Consider the following 20,741-nt stretch of genomic DNA (forward strand, 5'->3'; position numbering starts at 1 on the left):
CTTCAGAAAGCAGCCTTAGTTACCTATAGCAGGTTGGAGTGTAAGCACGCACACACCCCACACCCCTGCTCCCTCAAGAGAAAACAACAGCTTCCCTATCCACAACAGGCCTTGAACAAGCAGTCATATATTAAGGGACAGTTGCCAGAAGTCTCTGGCTAGCCCAGGATCTCTCTTTCACTGAGATACCTCCTTCACCGTTGGTCTCCCATTCCAGAGCACACGTGGCCAACCTCTTCTTCCTGTTCCCTAGGACCCTGAGTTCTCTGCCCACGGTTTGATTACAAGGTTGAAGCCAGACTTAGACTCGCAAGTATACATTAGCATTTGCACCTCTCTGCCAACAACTCCCAACCATTAGGAGGAGGGATCTTTATGAATGTAAAAGCCATTTCAGGCTTTTGTGTTTTCCTTCAGGATACTTGTGTAAAATCCCCTTGGGAGGTAGTAATTTCTATAAGCTTGCAAAGCTGCTAACCAAATTATCCCACAAATTCCAGTTCTTTAACCATTAGCTATGGTAGACTTGATTATTCTTGCTTAAGAGCTGTATTTAAACCACAAAGAGCCACTCTTAGAAACAGAGGCACAATTGTTGCACACACACACACACACACACACAAGTCCCACACAGAATAATTGGGGATTAGACCAGAACAGTCTGCTACACCCTTTATGCCACATACCTAGGGCTGCAGGCATTGACAGGCTCAATGGGTGACGGCTTTGTGACCAGCCACCAGCTTCAGTCTGAACATTGAGGAAAAACTTTTGTCTTTAGTGTTTGAAGCCCCAGGTGCTGAGGACGCCACTCAGTAGAGCTCCAGCAAAGCTCAGTTGACGGAATAAATTGATGAATTGAACACAATGAGAGCCCGTGGGTACGAATGAACACCATTGCGTGCCAGCTCTACTATCAGAGAAACCTGACCTGAACCTTAAGGATGAGATTATCCACCCCACCCCCACACCCCAGTGTGGGGACCTCTGTGCATACCCCCCAGAGAGCACAGAGCTGCTGCAAGATTTGGGGGTGCAGGATCCACGTTAGACTGTTCTAGAAAGAGCAGCCTGGGGGGCGGCAGAATCTGAAGACTGTGGACTTTTAGAAAGCTGCCTGAGGGTTGTTGGGGGGATTAATGACTCTGATCCAAAGGCACAGGAAGACTAGCTCTGTGTGTGTGTGTGTGTGTGTGTGTGTGTGTGTGTGTGTGTGTGTGTGTGTGTGATAGGCAGGCATCCACAGGAGACCTACTAACCTTGGTCTCACACAGCACACAGGCAGGGTCACTGTTGTGACAGAATCGAGGCTCGCTTCTGAACAGACCACACCAGACCAATGCAGTTCCACGTGAAAGAGGTTTATTGTGGGGGAAAGGGGGACAAAAGGGGCAATGAAGACAAGGAGGGAAAGAGAAAGAAGAAGGGAGCGGGGAGGTCAGGAAGGGTCTGCCTTTTATTTAGGCTGTGATGTAACTGCTCACAGGTAGAGAGAGGTGAGAGGTAAACCAAATGGACACTCACCATGGCAACAGATGTGTGGGTTCCTGTCTCCTGTGGGTGACGTCACTGTCATCACTGGGTTCAGAGGAGATCTGCAGCCAACTGTAAAGCCGGTTCCTGATACCAACAGTCAGCCTCTTGTAAATATTGTCCCAGTATTTGATGTGTTGTTTTTGTTGTTGTTGTTGTTTGTTTTTATCTCTGATTCTCCCGTCAGTTAATGGCACATCTGGTTCCTGAATCTGGTCTTCTCTCAGATTATCTCCTTCAAGAGTTTTGGGGTTTGGGCTAACTTCGTAAGTTACAGTTTGCTCTGTCTGTTGAATCCCAGTTTTCAGCTCACTCTGTATCCGAAGGGTGAATCTTTCCTAAAGAAGAGCTTTGCAGGTGTAAGATCACTATGGTCTATTGTGAGGAGCACCCACAGAGGCTCACTTTTGCTCTGCAGAGCTAGGCTCTTTACAAAGTACCCTGCGTTCTGACCCCTCCCCCCAGATATTAATTCTCGAAGGTTTTGTTTTTATTTTAATTTTTTTTGTTTTTTTTATAAGAATTTTCATTTTAAGCGCATTTATACTGAAGGAATTTGTGCTGTGTCTGGGGGGGGGCTGGATCTAGAGCTGAAGGGAGCGGGTCCTGGGGATGGACAGGGCTCAGAAGGGCTCCCCTCTCCCTTGATGTCCCAGTGGATGCTCCCACCTCCCTCTTTCTCCTCAGTTTTCTCTAATACTGTGAAGTACTAACTTCCCAGGGCCACCTTCCCTACCCTATGGGGGAAGCAGCTTCCCCTCCCCACCTCTGCCCAGCCACTCGGTGTGGGCATCTTGGGCAGCTATCCCTGGGAGGAGGGGACCCTGGCTTTTGGTTTGTCCCCCCTACCCACCAAGACGCAGGGTAAGGGCGAAGCTAGGCTGTTACTCCTCACTGCCTATTAGAGCTCCCTTCATCCAAGCCCCAGCCCTCCTGTGAAGGGGCCGGCTGAGGGGTCCACGTTACCCCAGCTCCCAGCCTCATAGCTACCAGCACCCCATGGAGCCCTCCAACACACACACACAGACACACAGACACAGACACACACACACACACACACATACACACACACACACACACACACACACACACACACCTGGCCTGAGTTCCTCCAATCCCCCCAGCCTTCCCCCAACCCCTCTTGGCCCCCTCCTAGCCCCGCAGGACAGGACTACAGGGGGTCCCCTCCCTTACACCCCTAGGCTGGGGGGGCAGGCTTTACCTTCCCTCCTGCCTGGGTAGAGTCTCACCCTGGAGCCCACTGGTGCACCTATTCCTGCTGGGTTCCCACTGAGATCCAATGGAGAAAGAATAAAGCTCTATTTATTCTAAAAAACAAAAAGTACGATAGCTTTTCTGATGCAAATAACACATATATTTGATTGAGTTTCTTTGTAACCGATCTTTTGGTGTTCTAAACTCCTGTTTGGAAGTGCTAAGTATACCCAGTTCATGTCACGGATGACATAAAACCACCAAGTTATTATTTTAGGCCTCGAGGCCACCCAGTTGGTGTTCACAGAGATCTTCCCTTGTCATTGTCATTGATGTCCTTTGAGTCCATCCATTCCACCCTGGTGCTTAGGGTGGCCACATTATCCAGTTCTCACTAGATGCTGCTGACCTTAACATCACTTGACAGGGAGATCACCTGGGTGCCATTCTGGGGGAGGGTACCAAAAAAGTATCCAGGTTGGCAAGGCAACCCATGGCAACCATAGAGCTGGCTCCATGGCTACTTAATAGTTCTAAGCAAGAGGTCTGGTCCCAGGAAGAGGAAAATGGGAGGATTGTCCAGATTACTCCCACCCTGGCCTTCCTTGAACACTCCCTTCTCTCTGTTGGTACCCTGCTACTGGAACTTATTTTCCCTGAGTTGTCAGGGATGTTGACAGCCCTGAAGCCCTCCTCACCACTGGGCTTGGTGTTTGTACCGCCACCAAAGCCTAAAGCTAACAGACTAGAGGAGAGGATCTGTATCCCACAGCCTCTAAAAGAAAGCTGAGGTCCCACAGAGAGCCCCTGAGTCACAACTAGGCAGCCATGGATTCTGCCAGTAGGGGCCAGAAGAGTAAGGCCCTCTGGGTACCAGCAATATAGCTAAGTTTAAGTGAGGTGGCCAGGGTGGCTGGGTGTTTCTGTTGGCCTGTCCCTCTTCTGAGTAAAGCTGTGCCTACTGTGTACCCAGGTTCCAAGTCTTTAAGTGCAGGAGTCACTGGAGATTCTGGGCAAAACTGCAGCAGGTGTTTAGGATGGGCTGAGAGCCTGCCTCTCTGATGAGCTGCTGTGTAAATAGATGCTGTGTATTACCCCAGAGTAGTGCTTCCAGCCTTGGCCACCAACTGGAGTATCTTGGAGGAGCCTTTTAAATCGCCACGCCTCACTGTACCCACCCCAATGAGATCAGAATTCTGAGGCTAGGACAAGGATAACCTTTGCTTCAGAACTTTCCAGATAACTCCCGCCTGGGTTGTTTGTGGGGGAGGGCCTGTGTTGATGGTGGCACTGATACCTGCCATGTTGGGAGTCTGCAGAAGTTATGCACGTGTCATAGTGGGTGTGAATTAGCATGAGCATCTCCCTTCAATCCACCTGCTCCAAAGATGCCTGGAATCATTCCAGAGCCTTAGCAAAAGCTCGCAGGGTTCTTGCTATTCCCTTTGACTCTGGGTGGTCACTATACAGCTGCCTGCCCCCAGGTTGTTCTCAACAAGCCAAGAGTGGCTGTGGGGGGTCAGAGTGTGCAGGGTGGGGTATAACCAGATGCCAGATCAAGGGTCAGTGGGTGCAGGGGTGTGTGGGGGGTAACCAGATGTCCACCCACTCTCATGTGAGACCAGGGAGAAGAATAGGCTGTGAGGTATGGAATCTTTAAAAAATAGAATTAGCTCTGTGGATAAAGGTGCTTGCCACCACGCCTGACCACCTGAGTTCTAACCCTGGAACCCACACAATAAAAAGGACTTACTCCCTTGGCTTGTATGCACACACACACACACACACACACACACACACACACAAACACACACACTCATACAAGCACACACTCACATACATATACACACATGAATGAACACATACATATGCACACATACATACATACACATATATAGTATGTTCCTCCTTCCTCACACACAAATAAATAAATGTACATTTTTGAAAGAGAAAGAAAGATGTCTTTATAATTTCTTTAACATTTTAAAACAGTCTCCAAAAATAAAAAAAAAATCTAAACAAAACACAGAAGTGATTTTTTAAGATATATCTATTAAATAATTATTTAAGACAATGCCCTGTTTTTAAAATAGATATTCCTTTCTGCCTTCCCATACTGCTACTTTTGAGGCCAGTGGCAAAGCAAGGGGGTGCCTCTGCTGGGTTTTAAGAACTCAGCTCAAGAAGGAAAATGAAAGAGATTGTTGAGTTAATTAGGACAAGATGAGCTGCTGTAACAAAACCAATATCATTCTAGGGTCTCTACCCAAGTTTAGTGGACTGGTAGCCAGCTAAGAGGAGTCCCACCTCCCCTCAGTCACTTGGCTACCTCTTACCAAATAGCCCTAAGGCTCGGCTCCTGTACAAGCCCCACAGAGGAGGGTGTGGGTGTAGCCTAATGGGAATCATGTCTCTACTAGGCTGGATCATACATCCTTTGAGCCTTTGAGCAGAGTCCCAGCAAACAGTCTCTGGCCTGCAGGAACAGGCTCGGCCAGAATCTCCATTAAGCAACACTGGCACACGATTACCCAGAGCCGTCAAGGGTGGTGGCCGCCACCCTAGGAACACTGACCAGAACTAGACCTAGCCCCTGAATCAGGAGACAGGGACCACGGAGCTGAAATGGTGTTCTGAAGGTGTGTGCTGTGTTATCTTCTTCCCGCAGATATTGCCAACGGCACCAGTTCAGGGGGGTACCGCCCGCCTCCCAGAACCAAAGAAGTCATCATCAATGGCCAGACTGTGAAACTAAAGTACTGTTTTACCTGCAAGATTTTCCGCCCCCCTCGAGCCTCCCACTGCAGCCTGTGTGATAACTGCGTAGGTGAGTAGGACCCGTGACGCAGGTACCTGCTCGGGTGCTAAAATGGAGGGGACCTGTCTTTAATGCCTCTAGTAAAGGCTCAGCATTGGCTAATGTGTCAACTCCCTTGTCTGTCTCCACTGAACAAGGTCACCAGGCCTCCACTGGACACTCTGGTTTACTGTGGGCTTTTATTTTTTAACCCTGCCACACCCCAGATCTTCTTTCCCAGCAAGTGGACCTTTGTTCCCCTCCCCCCCCCCCCCCCCGGGGACGCCAGATAAGCAGATCCTTGAAATAAAGTCGTTGCTAGACAGCTGGCCGCACACATGAAAGCGTGCACTTTGGGCATCTCCCTCCCCCTCCCCACTGCTTGGAAGTGTGTGTTGGAGATGGGGAAGGCTTCAGATCTGAAGGAGGGAAAGAGATAGAAACAGACAACTTCCACATGGAGCTAGACCTCAGACAAGGGGGACAGGCAGGGAGAAGGAGCCAGCACAGAGGTCCCTGGCTATGTATAACCTGCTATTGACCTAATTCTGGCTACTACAAGTTACCTGGATCCCGGACCCTAGGGTTTGTGGCAGGGCTTCCGCTTCCTTTAGACAGAGCTGGTCATGATAACCATCCCCCATCCTAAACATAGCTCCCCGAGAGAAGACGATAGTTAGGTCAGAGTAAGGCTTGGCCACACTGCAGAGGTCCACAGTTCCTATAGCTGGCATCCACTGATGTGAGACTAAAAACATTGCTTCCCCCCCACATGACTAGAAGGAGATGGGCACCCACAGAACCATGTCTCCCTGGGGAACGCATTATTGATTTCCAACACTCTTTCGCAACGTCAGGATTTCCCAGTCTCAATTCTGCCTGAGGGGAAAAAATTTTGGTTTGTTTTTTTTTTTTTTTTTTAATACTGTATAACTCCCGCCACACCAAGAAATCATATTAATCTTTAATTTACTTTATCCTAACTTTTAATACTCTGCAGTTGGATACCAGGGCCATGTTTTCTCTGTCTGTATTTGTCTTGGTTTGTATTAACTTAAATTTCTGTTAGTTCGTGATCCACTGTGGAGAAACTCAGGCTGTTCTTCTCCCTTCCCATGTAGTAATGGGTCAGGGGTGTGGCATGGGGTGTCCAGGCTTCAAATGTGCCCTGTGTGACTTAGATAAGCTGCTTAAATCTTGCTGCAGTTTTTTTCTTGATTTTTGAAAGATGACACAGCAGGCAGGCACAAATTAGTCAGGATAATACCAGACTTGAAGCAGGCGTTAGCTGCTGCTGCTGCTACTGCTGCTGCTGCTGCTGCTACTGTTACTGCCAGCACATAGATGTTTTTGAGTGGCTTCCTCTAGGCAAGTCCTTGATACAGTATCATGCTCTCAATTATGAAAACAGCATCAGAACCTGTCCTCCTTGCAGGGCACATGGGGTCCCTATAAGGACATATGACAGGCTTAGGTGTGATGGGGTACCCTTTGTGGCAACACCTACTTCCAGTAGCTAGTCCGCACCTACATTGAGACAGCATGGTGGCTTCATGGGGTGGGGTACAGGATGGAATAGACTGTCATGTCAGCGCTCTGGTCATTTTTCGAGTTCCCTCCTGTGTGTGTTGGGGGACCAAGGGGGTGGGGTTATTTTAGGTTGCATTTTGATTAAATAAGAAATGTGGTCTACAAATCTAAGGCGTTTCCTTCCTGATCATTCGTGAACTCTGTACCCATTTCTAACTGCCTCTTGTCCCCACTTTCTCATTTGTACCCATTTGTCTCAATCCTGTTTCCTGTCTCAGGCTAGAGCTGTATGTAATCATGCTTAAAAAGGGAAAACCTTTCCCGTCTCATAGTTGGTTTTGGTTTAAAATTTTCTGTTGGAGTCTTGTCACTTCCTACATATCCCTATAGTTCCAATATTGTCCCATGTCACCCATAGGCACGTGAATCTCTTAAAGAAGCCAGACAAACTGGGTGCAGATCTCCTTGCCAGAATTATGTGTGAATTTTCATGGTTGATGGCATGTTTTTGCCATAGTAAAACAGTCTGAGATAGTGTCTCCTCTGGTAGACTGGAATGATTATAAAAGCGAAAGCCACCAGCCCTCAACCGCAGGAGACAATGGTGGCTCTTCCTGAGGACTTGGTCACAACAGCAGCCCAGCAGACCACATAGTGACAAGACTTGAGTGGGGGCAGGAAGAAGAAGCCCAGCCTAGGGAACCAGGCTGACAGGGCCTGTGAGGTTTGGTCCACACTGCTAGGGCTGATCTTAACCGGGTCTCTGACAGGTAAGGTAACAGGCAGTCAGCTTAAAATAAAGCTGTTAATTGCACTACATGCTGACACACACATACACAGACACAGATACACACACACACACACACACAGAGAGAGAGAGAGAGAGAGAGAGAGAGAGAGAGAGAGAGAGACAGAGAGAGACAGATACAGACAGACAGACACAAGCACAAAGACAGACACACAGAGAAACAGGTAGACACACATACAAAGACACACATACATATAGATACACACATGCACACAAACACACACACACACACACACACACACACACACTCACAGTGTTATCCAAACCTACATAGCCTTGGTTTTTCCAGTTAATTGCACTACACCAGCCTTTGGCATGACAGGCCACAGATTAGACCTCTGCATTCAGAAAATAAAACGGCAGGCAGAAGTCTCCCACAGAGGAACATAATTGCAAGGTTGCTGCTGGTGTATTTTTAGATAGAAGTTTTTTTTTTTCTTTAAACCAAAACAGCTCTACTGTTACAGGAAGCAAAGAAGACAGTGGTGTGTTGGAAGCCCAGGCTAGAAGACAGACTTCCCTTCCACTGCAGGAATGGCTTTGGGTTGTCACTTCCCAAACATGGTGGATAATTGACCTCTTGCAAGATGGGAGAGGAAACAGAATAAGGCAGATCCCTAGGTTAACTTGGAGAATCTAAGTTTTGGATAAGAGGCAAGTCATAAGAGCTTTTGCATTCTCGGTTGAGGGCACGGGGAAGAGCTTTCTTGAGCGCCAAGTGCTGACATAGCCACAGAAATGTGGGTTGGGACCTGGCTTCTAATACACAGACCCAGGGCTGTAGTCTGGTTTTATTAATAAGGAGCCTTGGAAGAGCCCCATCGGTGTTAGACAAGAAGCAGCTTTTACCGCGGTTACTGCTATGTTGTTCTCAGAATTGGATTTTTAATTTTGAACCTGTCTTACGTGTATGGAAGTCTTGCCTGCATGTGTCCTGCACACCTGTGTCCCACTTGTGTTCCCCGTACCAGCAAAGGCCAGCGCAGAGCACTGAGTCCCCGAGAACTGGAGTCACAGATGGTTGTGAGCCACCGTGTGGGTGCTGGGAATCAATCCCTGTCTTCTGGAAGAGCAACCATAATTAGGTATTTTTAAGGTACCATCAATTTGTAACGAGAAGGTTCTCCCTTGAAATTAATCACACACCATGGGTGTTTTCCAACCATGAAGTTGAAGGTTCATAAGCATCTGTAAACTCACAATTGCCTAGACGGAGGGACCTCAGCTACAAGCTAAAAAAGGACCCTCTGGAGCCATAGCTGCCTCGTCCCTGACCCACTGTGTTCTCTAGGTAAAAGACCTTCTCTGTACCTACAGCATCATAAAACTGCAGGGTTTGAGAGAGCAAAAGTGGGGAAAGTCCACAGCCCTGGGGCTATCCCAGGCCCTGGGAACACCTCCTTCACCCAAGGCAAACCCTGGGCCATTGTCTTCTGTTCCCTCTGCCATTTCTGATCTGCCTGGCAACAGTGTCTAGAACCCTCTGCAGGGACTCAGTCTCCTGTCAGTGCTTTCTGGAGTAGAACTTCCTCACCCTCATCAAAGTTCTTAGAAACCACACCTCTTTTACCATGTGGGTCCTCCTGTCCCACAGCGCCCCCTCTGGTGGCTCTGGTAGCTTCCCCTGTGGTGCTGGCTGAGACTATGCTGAGACCTTACCTGTGGTGTGTACCCTTGCAGTGTGTACCACCAACACTAGATTCCAAGTGTTGTTTCATGTACTCGCCATGGCTCTCGATGGCAGAGTTTGGCTTGGCAGCTGCCTTTAAATACAGGCCAGTGTTCTGCAATTACTTCTTAGATATTGGGTCTGGTAAGGGAGCTGATAGTTTTGACAGAATGTGTATCTTGCAAGGGGGGATGGAGAGAGATGGCATCTGTTTGCTCCCGGGAACCCAAGTGCACAGGGCTTTACCATGTGCCTCCAGGAATATGTTTGCATCTCACCAACATTTCCTGAGCATGTACGTGTCAGGCACTGTGGTACGCTAGATGCATCAAAGTAAAAGCCAGTCCCCAGAGACAGCGTCTCAGAGCAGAGCACACAGAGCTCCAGGCAGAATGCACTGTGTCTGTTATGCTTCGTAGATAGAGAGTAATCATATAGTGGTAAGACTGTGGTTGAAAATTGTCATCCACATGCATGCATCAAAAACACTCCATAAAATATGGGAAGCAACCATTATTAGAAAATTTAAGCATAGCTTGGTATAAGGTGATGCTAGTGGAAAACAACCTCCCTCCTTCATTTTAATCATTTAGGTCAACAAATTACAAAAAAAAAAAAAAAAAAAAAAAAAAAAAGGTCAAAGATCTCAATAAAAGGTGATATGTAGGCTGAGATCTATTTCTAGGGAATGTAGTCGCCAATATCATCTGTCTGTGTTGCATGAGCAGAAATCAATCATATTTGGCTTCAAATAAAAATAGAAGCACCACAGATTTTAGAAAGCAGATAATGTACAAACCATGACTTGGGGATGGGGGAACTAGAAATCAACCACGAAGATGGATGTACAAACTGCCGAACTAACGTTCTGAAGAAAGCTCTTGAGGGTCAGTCTTCAATGCTACGTCTATGACACACATAGAAACGGACAGTGGAGGAATACAGAAGAAACTACAGTAGTCGGAGTTATAAATTATAATATTTATTCCTCAAGATTCCCAAGCACGTACACAGTGTGCTTTGATTTCACCTACTCCCCTTTACCTCCAGCTCCTCCCAACTTCATGCCTGCTTCCTTTATAACCCACAGGGTCTAATTCGTGTTGCCTGTATACACATGGATGGGGGCCCATCTGCTGTATCATTTTCAGGATTTCCACACCTCTAAAGACTACTTTCCCTAGCAGACATCAACTACGGATAGATACTTATCCAGGGCTGACAGCTCATTTGCCTTTCTTTCACCACACATGAGGGTTGACTGACTTGACACAGCTCTTGGGCATTCTCAACCCAACTGTGTTGTCACGTCCAAAAGACACTGACTCACCGCAGCCTTCCCAACCTCTGGCTCTTACAATCTCTCCACTTCCTCTTCCACAGTGTCCCCTGCACTTTGGGGACAGGGGGTGTGATATAAGAGGTCCCATTCACAGCTGAGCACTCCATAGTCACTTAGTGTTGGCACTTTAGCCAGGAGTGACTCTCTGCATTAGCCTCCTACCCCTGTACAAAGATGCTTCTCAGATAAGCCTAAGAGCCTCACTAGTCTACAGGGAGAGAGAGAGATGAGTTTAGAGGCAGTTTGATAGTGTGTGCATTTAGCAAAACAATAGAGCAGGTTCACGTTCTTCGTGTGTACACGCACACACACAAACATGCATACATTAAAAAAAAAAAGCATGTAACTAGCCAGCCCTGAAATTTCTTCTAGGGTATTTGTGGATCCAGCTGTGTTCTGCTGGATCATGGGCATTCAATATTTCATACTCTCAACACACTGTTGGGCAGTACTGAGCTGAGAAATGCTAAACAATTGGATAATAAACATCATGTCCCTTAATTCTGAAAGCCTAATGCCTACTTATATGCTTTAAAAAAAAAGATAAGGCATGCAAACAGTTTGGCTTGTTGGAATACGCTAAGTTTTGTTTTCTAAAGAGTTGAAAACATTTCCAATAGAGAACTAAGTGAAACAGAAAGAGTCTGTCTTAAGTAGAGGGAGACTGTTTATTTTAAAAACCCCATTCCAGACCTGTGAGGATGTAATTATTGTCTTTTCTGGATAAAGACGTGACGAGCCCCCACAGAAACCATCTGCAGAAAGACGATGTGCCCTCGGACCGCCCCTGTAATTATGTGTAGTCGCTTACCTCAGGGTTGGTCTCTGTGCTCCTTGTCTCTCACAGACAAGTAATGGGATTTACGAAGCTAGAATGCTGACCAATTCCACTACTACCTCGCAAGGTGAGCTAGCAAGTTGTGTTCACTGACGACCTCGCACGAGCTGGCCGGGCTTCGTTAGATGCTGGCCAGAGCCTTTCAGACCTCTTGAAGGCTGGTGAGCATGTGTGATTCCTTATTCTGCTGTCTCCACCCACAACCCACACCCACATTCATTCTCCTTCACTAATTGCTGGAGGGACCCATAAGAGCCCCTGATGCTAAGCTTAGGAAAAGCCCCTTCTCATATGGCTGGAGTCGGCTGGTCAGAAGGCCCATATCCAACTTCAGAGCCCCACTCCAAGTCTGATCTTTCTTGAGGCGACCAGGGTCCGCCTTCCTCACATATACTGCGGTGTGAATACACCTGCCACCACAAGTATTAAGAAAATACCTTGGGTAGGTCCACTCACTGGAGGCTCTAATCTTGGACCTAAGAACTCAGCTTTTGTTGGGGTGCCAATAGCAGGACTGTCCCATTGGGGATATCTATACCCAGAATGCACAGACCCAGAATGTCAGTTTGTTCATGAGAACATGAGACGGTCACAGAGAGGGACCAGAGTTCTCCCCCATGCAGAGCCAGCTCTCTCTCTGCCCATAGTCTAATGATCTGGGAAGCCCATACATTATTAGACACCAATTATAAGTGTCCAGTGGGAAAGCCACCCATCCATGGGAGAAGAACTGCTGAGCAGTCATCCCTGTGGTCTTTCTAGATATGCCCGTCATATTTTCTCATATAAGACTTGGACCCTTGTGAACATGCACTTTTAACACCTGCTTTCTTTTCAAGTTTTGTCTGTGTGTGTGTGTATGCTTGCTTCTCTGTATATGCACATGTATGCAGATGCCCCTAGAAGAGGGAGTCCGATCTCCTGAGGCTGGAGTTACAGATAGTTGTAGGCTGCCCAAAATGGGTGCTGAGAACTAAACCCAAGTCCTCTGTAAGAGCAGAGGCATCTTTGCAGATGCTGAGCCATCTCTCCAGCTCCGAAATCACGTCCTTAGAGGGCCGTAGTGGTTTAACATGGTACATTTGCATTAAATTTTATCCTGTATGGTATCTTCTAGAATTGGTGCATTTATTTGAAGTTCTTTTAGACAAAGGAACAAGATTTCCTATTTAATAGGAAAAGAAAATTAAAGCATGTGTTGAACCAACAGAAATGCCTAAACCATAGAAATTCTGGAGCTTTGGTTTGTCCTAGCTGGGGTTAATGTCCATGCACAGTTCAGAAAGGCTGCTATGTGCAAGGCTTGTGTGTGTGCTGCTGGGTCTGAGCCAGCAGAGGGGCGACCTCTGGCCGGGTGCTTTCTTGCTTTCTCTGAAATTGTCTAAATGCAGTCGGCTTTAAAAAGACTTCTCTTCAACACCCAGAAAAAGCCAGAGTAATTACTCCACTGAGGTCTGTTTCTGTTGGCCAGACTCCCCACACCCTGCCTCTCTCTCTTTCCCTCTGTCTCTCCTCCCTTCTCTATCCTCCTTCTCTGCCTCCCCTCCCCCCTCCCCTTCCTCCTCCCCTCTCCTACTGCTCTTTTTTGTATTTGCTCCGTCCTTCTTTCTTTACGTATGGTCTGCAGCTATCACGGAACTCAGCTCTGCACACACACTCCCACTACTCTCCAGAAATCTCTCTGAACATGTTCTAACTCTAGCTCAAATCTCTCTTCCAAGCTCCAGACTTAGTAGATGTAGTTGATACCAGATACTTCCACCTGGGGAGAGATAGATGCCCAACATCAGTCTTCCCTGGTGACATACTGAATGTCAGTGCTCCTCAGAAAGTCTCAGGGGACACCTCCCTACTACAGTCTGACCACCCCCTCACACCTTAGGCTTTCACTTACCAGGTGGACCCCTAACTGCCTCTCTATCTCTTTCTCTGCCATCACAGCAGCCACAGGCTACCAATAGCTCTTACCCACACAGGAGTCTCCTAAAGAACCCCCAACATCAATTCCTGCTCCCCCACACAACCCAGCTTCTAATGCTACAGTAACCATCCCCAAGCAGAATTTAGCCACTAGTCAGGCCTCCCACCTGTCTGAAGGCCCATGAGCCCTATGAGCATCTCACAAGCCCTGTGCTCCATCTGGAAATGCATCATGTTTCTCAGTTCCTTCTGGCCCCAGCCCTCAGCCTCTGTGTCCTTTCTCAACTCCACATTTTGGTTATGCACTGCCTTCAGGAGGCCTCCCAGACCCGGTCCCCTATCCTCTTCTTAAACTCTTCCTTAACACTTAAAGACCTGTTCTGTCATGGCATATCCATGCATGAGCTTGTTTGGAGATTGTCTCTGCCCCATCTGCATGTAAATCCAAGAGGGCGGGTTGTTTCTCTCCAAGGTGGCAATTCCCCAGCAGTAGTGCTTATAGACGACACTGAGCCTATCACCACTTCTGTCCTAGTCTTCTCTTTAGAGAAGAAGGACACATTCTAAATTCTCTTGCTCTTCAAGCTCTATAGTGAGTTCAGTGGTCCCACCCTCAAACCCCTGAGAAGGGCAGGTTAGGTTTCAGAACTGGGAAGACAGCTAGATCACTGGGTCAGGGGCTTGCCACATAGGCCTGAGGACATGGGAGTCTGAATTCAATCCCCTAGGTAACATGCATTTGGCTCCACACTAGAGCAGCATCCTCGGAGTTAAGACCATGGGGGCCAATGAAAGGTTAAACAATCATTTACTATTTACTGCAACATAGAAGCACATACTTATAATTGCCCAGTGCTTAAGAAAGGAGCAATGTTCTCTTCCCAGTGACCCTTCCCAATGACCCTTCCCAGTGGCCTGCCAGCTACATGTGGAAAATGGTCCACAGAGAAAATTAAACGGAGAACAATTAAAGAAGACCCAAGGCTGACTTGTGAACATACATACACACGCACACGCACACACACACACACACACACACACACACACACATACACCACAGACCCCCTCAGGGTAAATATGTTTTTAAGTGTTACATCTGCCCAGTATCCCTGCTCTCCTTCCATCTTGCAGGATGGAAAAGACGTCGTGAAAACCACTCACAGACTTAGCCCTGTTACAGAACAACTTAACATATGTGTATTTACTCAGCAAATAGTTTAGGGCCTTCCTTCCCAGTGCACCAAAGCAATCGCTTTCATCCTTGTGCTTTCTTGCGGCTCACGGTAAGAAATACAGTTTTTCAGTAGGAGCTCAGTGAGCCCCCATGCAGAGATGAAGTCTTGAGATTTACTGCTTACCATGTGGTATGCCCAGTGCGGTCTCTTGGTTCTTTTTGGTGCTGGTCATGACCCACTAACTTACTGACCTATTTTACTACTTGACCCTGACCTTTAGTTAAAAGAACCTAGGGTTAAAGGGCAAGCAAAATCACTCCCCTTCTGAGTAAGTGTCTTAGTTATATCAGGCGAACCACAGTGCTTACCCACCCGCCCACTGCTGGGCTTTTACAGCTGTTCCCCTGAGACCCTAAGGATGGCATATTAGCATGCCACACAGCATGAAAGCAGCCACTCTGTAAAAGGCGCCTGCTGACCTGTCCTCTTAAGATAAAACAATTTTAAATTAGGTGTTGAAATAAGCCACTTCAATTTCTATGATCTATGATCTACGCCCCTAGGCCTGGAATTCTTGACCCTGGTGTCCAGGAGCAAGGCTTCTGGAGATGTAGATGACTTTGTAGGGGCAGGTTGGGACAGGCCAGTAGTTTTCTACTGATTCTCAAAGCATGAGGAAATGGAAAAACTGCTAAGAACCACACCATTGGGGTTAAAACAGTTTCCAGTACTATAAAATAGAGGAGAGGAGAGGCAGGGTGGTCTGGCCCTTTGCTGACCCTCTTCTCTGGGTTTCATGGTCTCTCCTGACATCCTGTCTTTCTTCCTCTGGCTGGTTGGCCTCATCCTGGCTATGACAATGACAGCAGCCAGAAGTCTTTCCCAAACCAGGTCCAGGGAGCCTTCGACTGGCAGCTTTCAGAGGCTAGTGGTAAATTCCGGTTGAGCAAGGAGGGCTTAATCATCCTGCCTCAGACTGTTCCTGTAGACCTGCTGCTGGCTGCTGTTAGGTTTAACTACTGCCCACAGACTCCTCACTATGCCTGCCAACGAATCCTCCTTGAACCCTTCCAAAAAGCCAGCCGGACCTTTTCCCATCTGCCACAGCTCAGAAAGTCTCCTTTCTGGGCCATTAAACCATTACTGACTTCAGAGACGTATAACTTGCCCATTCTTCCAGTTCAAGGTGGATGTCATGCCCTTCTGGAAGCATCTCAAAGTTCTGAACAGCTTTTATATAAACTATCCCATGATTCCATTCCACAGTGGACCCCATAAACTACGCAGCTGCCTTTGACCATGAGAGAGAGAGAGCCTTCTGTTTGTTCTTTTGAAAGCCTTAGTTTAGAGAAGTAATTAAACTCCCCTGCCTAGACCACAGTGACTCAGTGGAGTGTTATCAACATGAGACAACAGCAGTACCCTGTGTTTAGGGTCTAAGACGCCTGCACAGGCCCAGGTCTGCTGGCAGGACTACTTCATGTGCACTGTTAACTCCTGACTGCTTTCAGAGCCATGATGAGTTCTGGGCTTCACCTGGGTCTCCTGGAGCTTCAGGTTTTGTAAGTTCTTTCTTTATAGTTTCTCTGCTGAGGCCCGCTAGCACTTCCCTGTCTTCTCAGGGCAGTCACAGCTGACTTCAGTCCTTAAAGGGAGAACTTTGTGTGACAAAAAGCAAGGGCCCAAATCCAGTACACCCAGTCAAAGACCCACATCCTTCTATCCTATAATGCAGACCACACACATCAGGACCTCAACTTGAAATGTCCATGGTCATTATGACAGACATGTACTTGCCTAACTACAAATCCACCAGATTATTGTAATTGTTGTTGTTGTTGTTGTTGTTACAATTTGTTTTTATAAGCAGTGACCCAAAATAAGATAAGTGAAGAAAGCCAATATACAGTCCAGGTGAAGGGGGAGCTGTTGTGGTTCCTCACCATGAGGAAGAAAAGGTGAGAGTTGAGGGTTGCTCATCTGAAACCCTAGTCCTCAGGACTCTGAGCAACACAGATACGCAGGGATGTCATCATCAAGAAGAGAGCTAGGCACCTTCACCCAGGGAGCACAGGCCAAGAAGTTAATGAGATCTCATTTGCATTCAACCCCCCCCCCCCCAGAAACCAAGAAGCAAGCTGAGAGGAAAGGGTTTATTCAGCTTACACTTTCACATTGCTGTTCCACACCAAAGGAAGTCAGGACAGGGACTCACACAGAGCAGGAACTTGGAGGCAGGAACTGATGCAGAGGCCATGGAAGAATGCTGCTTACTGGATTGCTCTCCCTGGCTTGCTCAGCTTGCTTTCTTGTGGAACTCAGGACCACCAGCTCAGGGATAGCACAACCTACAATGGGGTCCTCCCACCCTTGATCTCTAATTGAGGAAATAGCTTACAGATGGATCTCATGGGGGCATTTCCTCAAGGGAAGCTCCTTTCTCTATGATAACTCAAAACCAGCCAGTATAGTAGTTCATAAAACAAGACACATAGGCTGCAATGAGCTTCAGAAACAGAAACAGAAGCCTAGAAAAGACTAGAAATGCAATTAGCGGTTCCTGTTGATCACTTGGGTATAAGGGATAATCAGGCATAGAGGGAAAAAAGACTATGTTCCCTCCTGTGGCCTGAGTGGGTGAGGCACTGCAGGCTATAAGGGGAAGAGAATCACGAAGGTGGGTGTGGTGAATAGGGTTCGCCCCTGCTGGACGGGAGGAATCTGGACAAGTTAGGTAAGGATCAGCCAGTACTGAAGGTAGTAGGTCGTCACACTAAGTCTGTCCTTAGGGTATTGAACTGCATTTCAGTATATGCAGGATTGGGGCCAGGGTTAAAGATCTGCACAATTAAATGTAATGACAAACTGTGCTCCGGTTGATCTTTATCTCGGGTCTCTTTCTGCTATGCAGAAAGTCCTTATCCCTTCAGGGGACGTCTGATGGTTGTTCCTGTTTGAAGTGGGGTGGTCTGTGAAGTTCCGATGCTCCCAGGATCTAAGGTGATTGAGTTTTAGGACAGTGACTAGAGAGACTTGGGGTGTCTTTGTCGGATGTTGTGAGGAACAAGAGGAAAGGCTGACGGTTAGATAACACAGTCAGCTTTATCTCCATTTCTTAGCCGGAACAGGATGAAACAGGTGAGCGATGACCGTGCTTAGACAGGATGGTCCTTGACCCATCAGCACACTCACACGTAGAGTCTGACCCCAGGTTCTAAGGCAGGGAGACAGATAAAAGATGAAAGCAGAGACCTCAGGCCTTTGTTGTGGCTTTGGTAGGGAATGGGGGGGGGGTGCAAAAACAACTTCTAAACAGTTCAAACTGCTGGCCTCCCCAGAACCTGCTTGTCCCTTTTCTTAGAGGCATAGTTTATTACCACTGGGGAACTGGTGTTAAAACATGACAAACCCAGACAGTTTGAGAAGGCAGATAGATATAATTAGGCCTGACAGATGACTGGAAGGACTGTCACTGTCCATTAGTCAAACTCCTTTATGCAAAAGAGACCTAGCAACCTTGCCGGCAAGGGAAGCTAACTGGTGCCAGCGACATCAAGGAATGGAGAGGAGAGGGACACTTTGGAGCAGGCCACACAGCTGCCGAGGTGATGCTAAGTTGTACCATAAAGACAGGAATTCGACATTTACTAATTGCTTTTTTATTGAAAAGATTTAGTTGTAGGTTTTTGGGTTGTTTTTTAAGAAATGGGGTTAAAAGCCAAAAAAAAAAAATCTTAATTTATAAGACACTGGAGAGATGTCAAAATGCTAAATCCCATACAAACAGTGGTAAGGCATGGTGCCTCTTGGCATTTAAATTTCCATCCCAAAGATATCACTAAATGTATCTGCCTTTGTAAATGAGTCCCCATTGGAAGCACTGTAACAATACTGTAAGGCTGTCTGTTACTTCATAGGATTTGGTTTTTCCAGCAAGTTAGATAGGACGCATTTGGGAAATCAGGGCTGAGAAGAAAAGATATGGGACGAAACCTCCTACCTGATGCTTGCTTGCTTGGCATCATACTCCATTCTCCTCACCCCCTCAGGCTCCACAGACCCGGCTAGAATGCCCAACAGCTCTGTCAAATTCCCATGACTCCATTAAAAGTCTTCACTTTCCCAGTGATCCCCTGGCTGAGACTAAATCTCTCCTTCCCCGGTCTTAAAGATTTCTCAGTGGAGGGTAGAGGCCTGTAGACACGGGCTGGACCTGCAGAGAAAAACTAGCTGCTTGGCACATTGATCAGCAGAGAACCGGTGCCAGGCAGACCCAGAAAGAGGCTCGGATTTTGGATAAGCGCCCGTCCCCAAGGCCACTTTCCCCAGCTGTAAAATGGAACAATAACGTTGAGCCTAGTAATATTGAGTCTAACAGCATTAGATGTTAAAGGCTGAGAATCAGGCTGGAAAGATGGTTCTGTTGGTAAAGTGCTTGCCTGATAGGCAGGAAGACTCAGTTGGGTCCCTGGCATGTATGTAAAACTGGTAGATGTGTTGGTTATGTGTTGGTAATCCCAGAGCTGGGGTTGTAGAGACAAAATTTCAAGGGCTTTCTGGCCAGTCAGTCTAACTTCACTGGTCATATCCAGACCTCTGAGGGACTCTGTCTTAATCGGTAGTGAACAGTGTCCCTGGGATGACACCCAAGGGTGTTCCCCAACCTCCCCCTACATGCAAACATGCACACGCATGTGCACATATAAGAAAGTATGCACACATGTGCACTAAAAATAAATGACATGATTCTTGCTAAGCGCTTTGCAGTGCCTGGGTCCTGGCAAGGTGGGAGCTGAAGCTGTCTAAAAGCAAGAATGGTCTCAAAGTGACAGGCAGAGTACCTCCCCGGCCTTGGCGCAGTGGGCACTGTTAACAGCTTAGATGTGGATGGGGATAGAAATTCTTTAGTGATGAAGACTCTGTCCTCAAATCCCTCGCTAAATTATATTCTCAGCTGTCCCTACAAGATTACTTTAGGAGTGCTGTGTAACCCCTAAGGCCAGGTAATGATGTGTGTCACTGGATCTCAATATTTGTCCTAGAATACAAACACAAAGTACCTTGCAGAGGGAAAATTCTTCTGATTTGGGGGCAGAAAAAGGCCTGAGGTTTAAAGAAAAGCAATTTTCCACTTTGAATCTTTAAAAACATTTAATTTAATTTGGATGTAATTAAAATTTAGATTAGAAGCTTCGAGCCTCCACTGTGGTTTCTTCCCTCTTTTGGGTCACAGGCTTCTCAAGATGCTCTAAGGAACTAAGACTTGTGCCTGGGGCTCAGAGAACAAGGATTCTCTCTGCACATGATTGGGAGCACCTTTAATTCTAGCACCCTGGGAGGCAGGGGCAGATGGATCTCTATGAGTTCAAGGCCAGTCTGGACTATAGAGTGAGTTCCAGGACAGCCAGAGCTGCATAATGAGACCTGGTCTCAAAGAAGGAGGGGAAGGAGGGATGGAGAGAAGAATAGAAAGGAAAAGAGAAAATGGATGAAAAAAGAACAGGCTGAATTCTAGCTCCAGAGCGCCCATGTGGGCCCATGGACCACATCGGTACAGTACTGAATTCCACTTTGAGGCTCAACAAGTGTTATTTTGTTCTATCCTGTTCTGTCCTGTTCTGTCCTGTCCTGTCCTGTTCTGTTTTGAGACCAAGATCCTCCATGTACCCATGGCTGTCCTGGAACAAGGCTGGCCTCAAACTCACAGAAATCTGCCCATCTGAGTTTCCTAAATGCTGGGATTAATGGAACATGCCAGCAATACCCCGCTAACCTCTCTTCTTTTCCCTGGCTTCCTTCAAACACAACTTTTTCAAGCACGTTTGATTCCTTGATTTAGTGACTTTCCAGTTTCTGTCCAGCTTTATCAGAGCCCCGCTATTTCTAAGGTCTCTTCTGTACCCTCCCAGATCTC

The 20,741-nt window shown here is 47.2% G+C and overlaps 1 protein-coding gene across 2 annotated transcripts in view; it reads left to right on the forward strand.

The window, feature by feature from the left end:
- The window catches only part of ZDHHC14 (zDHHC palmitoyltransferase 14), a 232,857-nt gene that overhangs the window by 171,843 nt on the left and 40,273 nt on the right, over positions 1-20,741 (forward strand). For both annotated transcript variants that reach the window (XM_080941504.1, XM_080941505.1), the window contains exon 3: positions 5,417-5,575. In XM_080941504.1, coding sequence (XP_080797630.1) covers positions 5,417-5,575 — 159 coding nt within the window. The remainder of the gene's footprint in view (positions 1-5,416; positions 5,576-20,741) is intronic.

Source organism: Micromys minutus (genome assembly GCF_963924665.1).
Source record: "Micromys minutus genome assembly, chromosome: 30".
NCBI classification, from domain to species: Eukaryota; Metazoa; Chordata; class Mammalia; order Rodentia; family Muridae; genus Micromys; species Micromys minutus.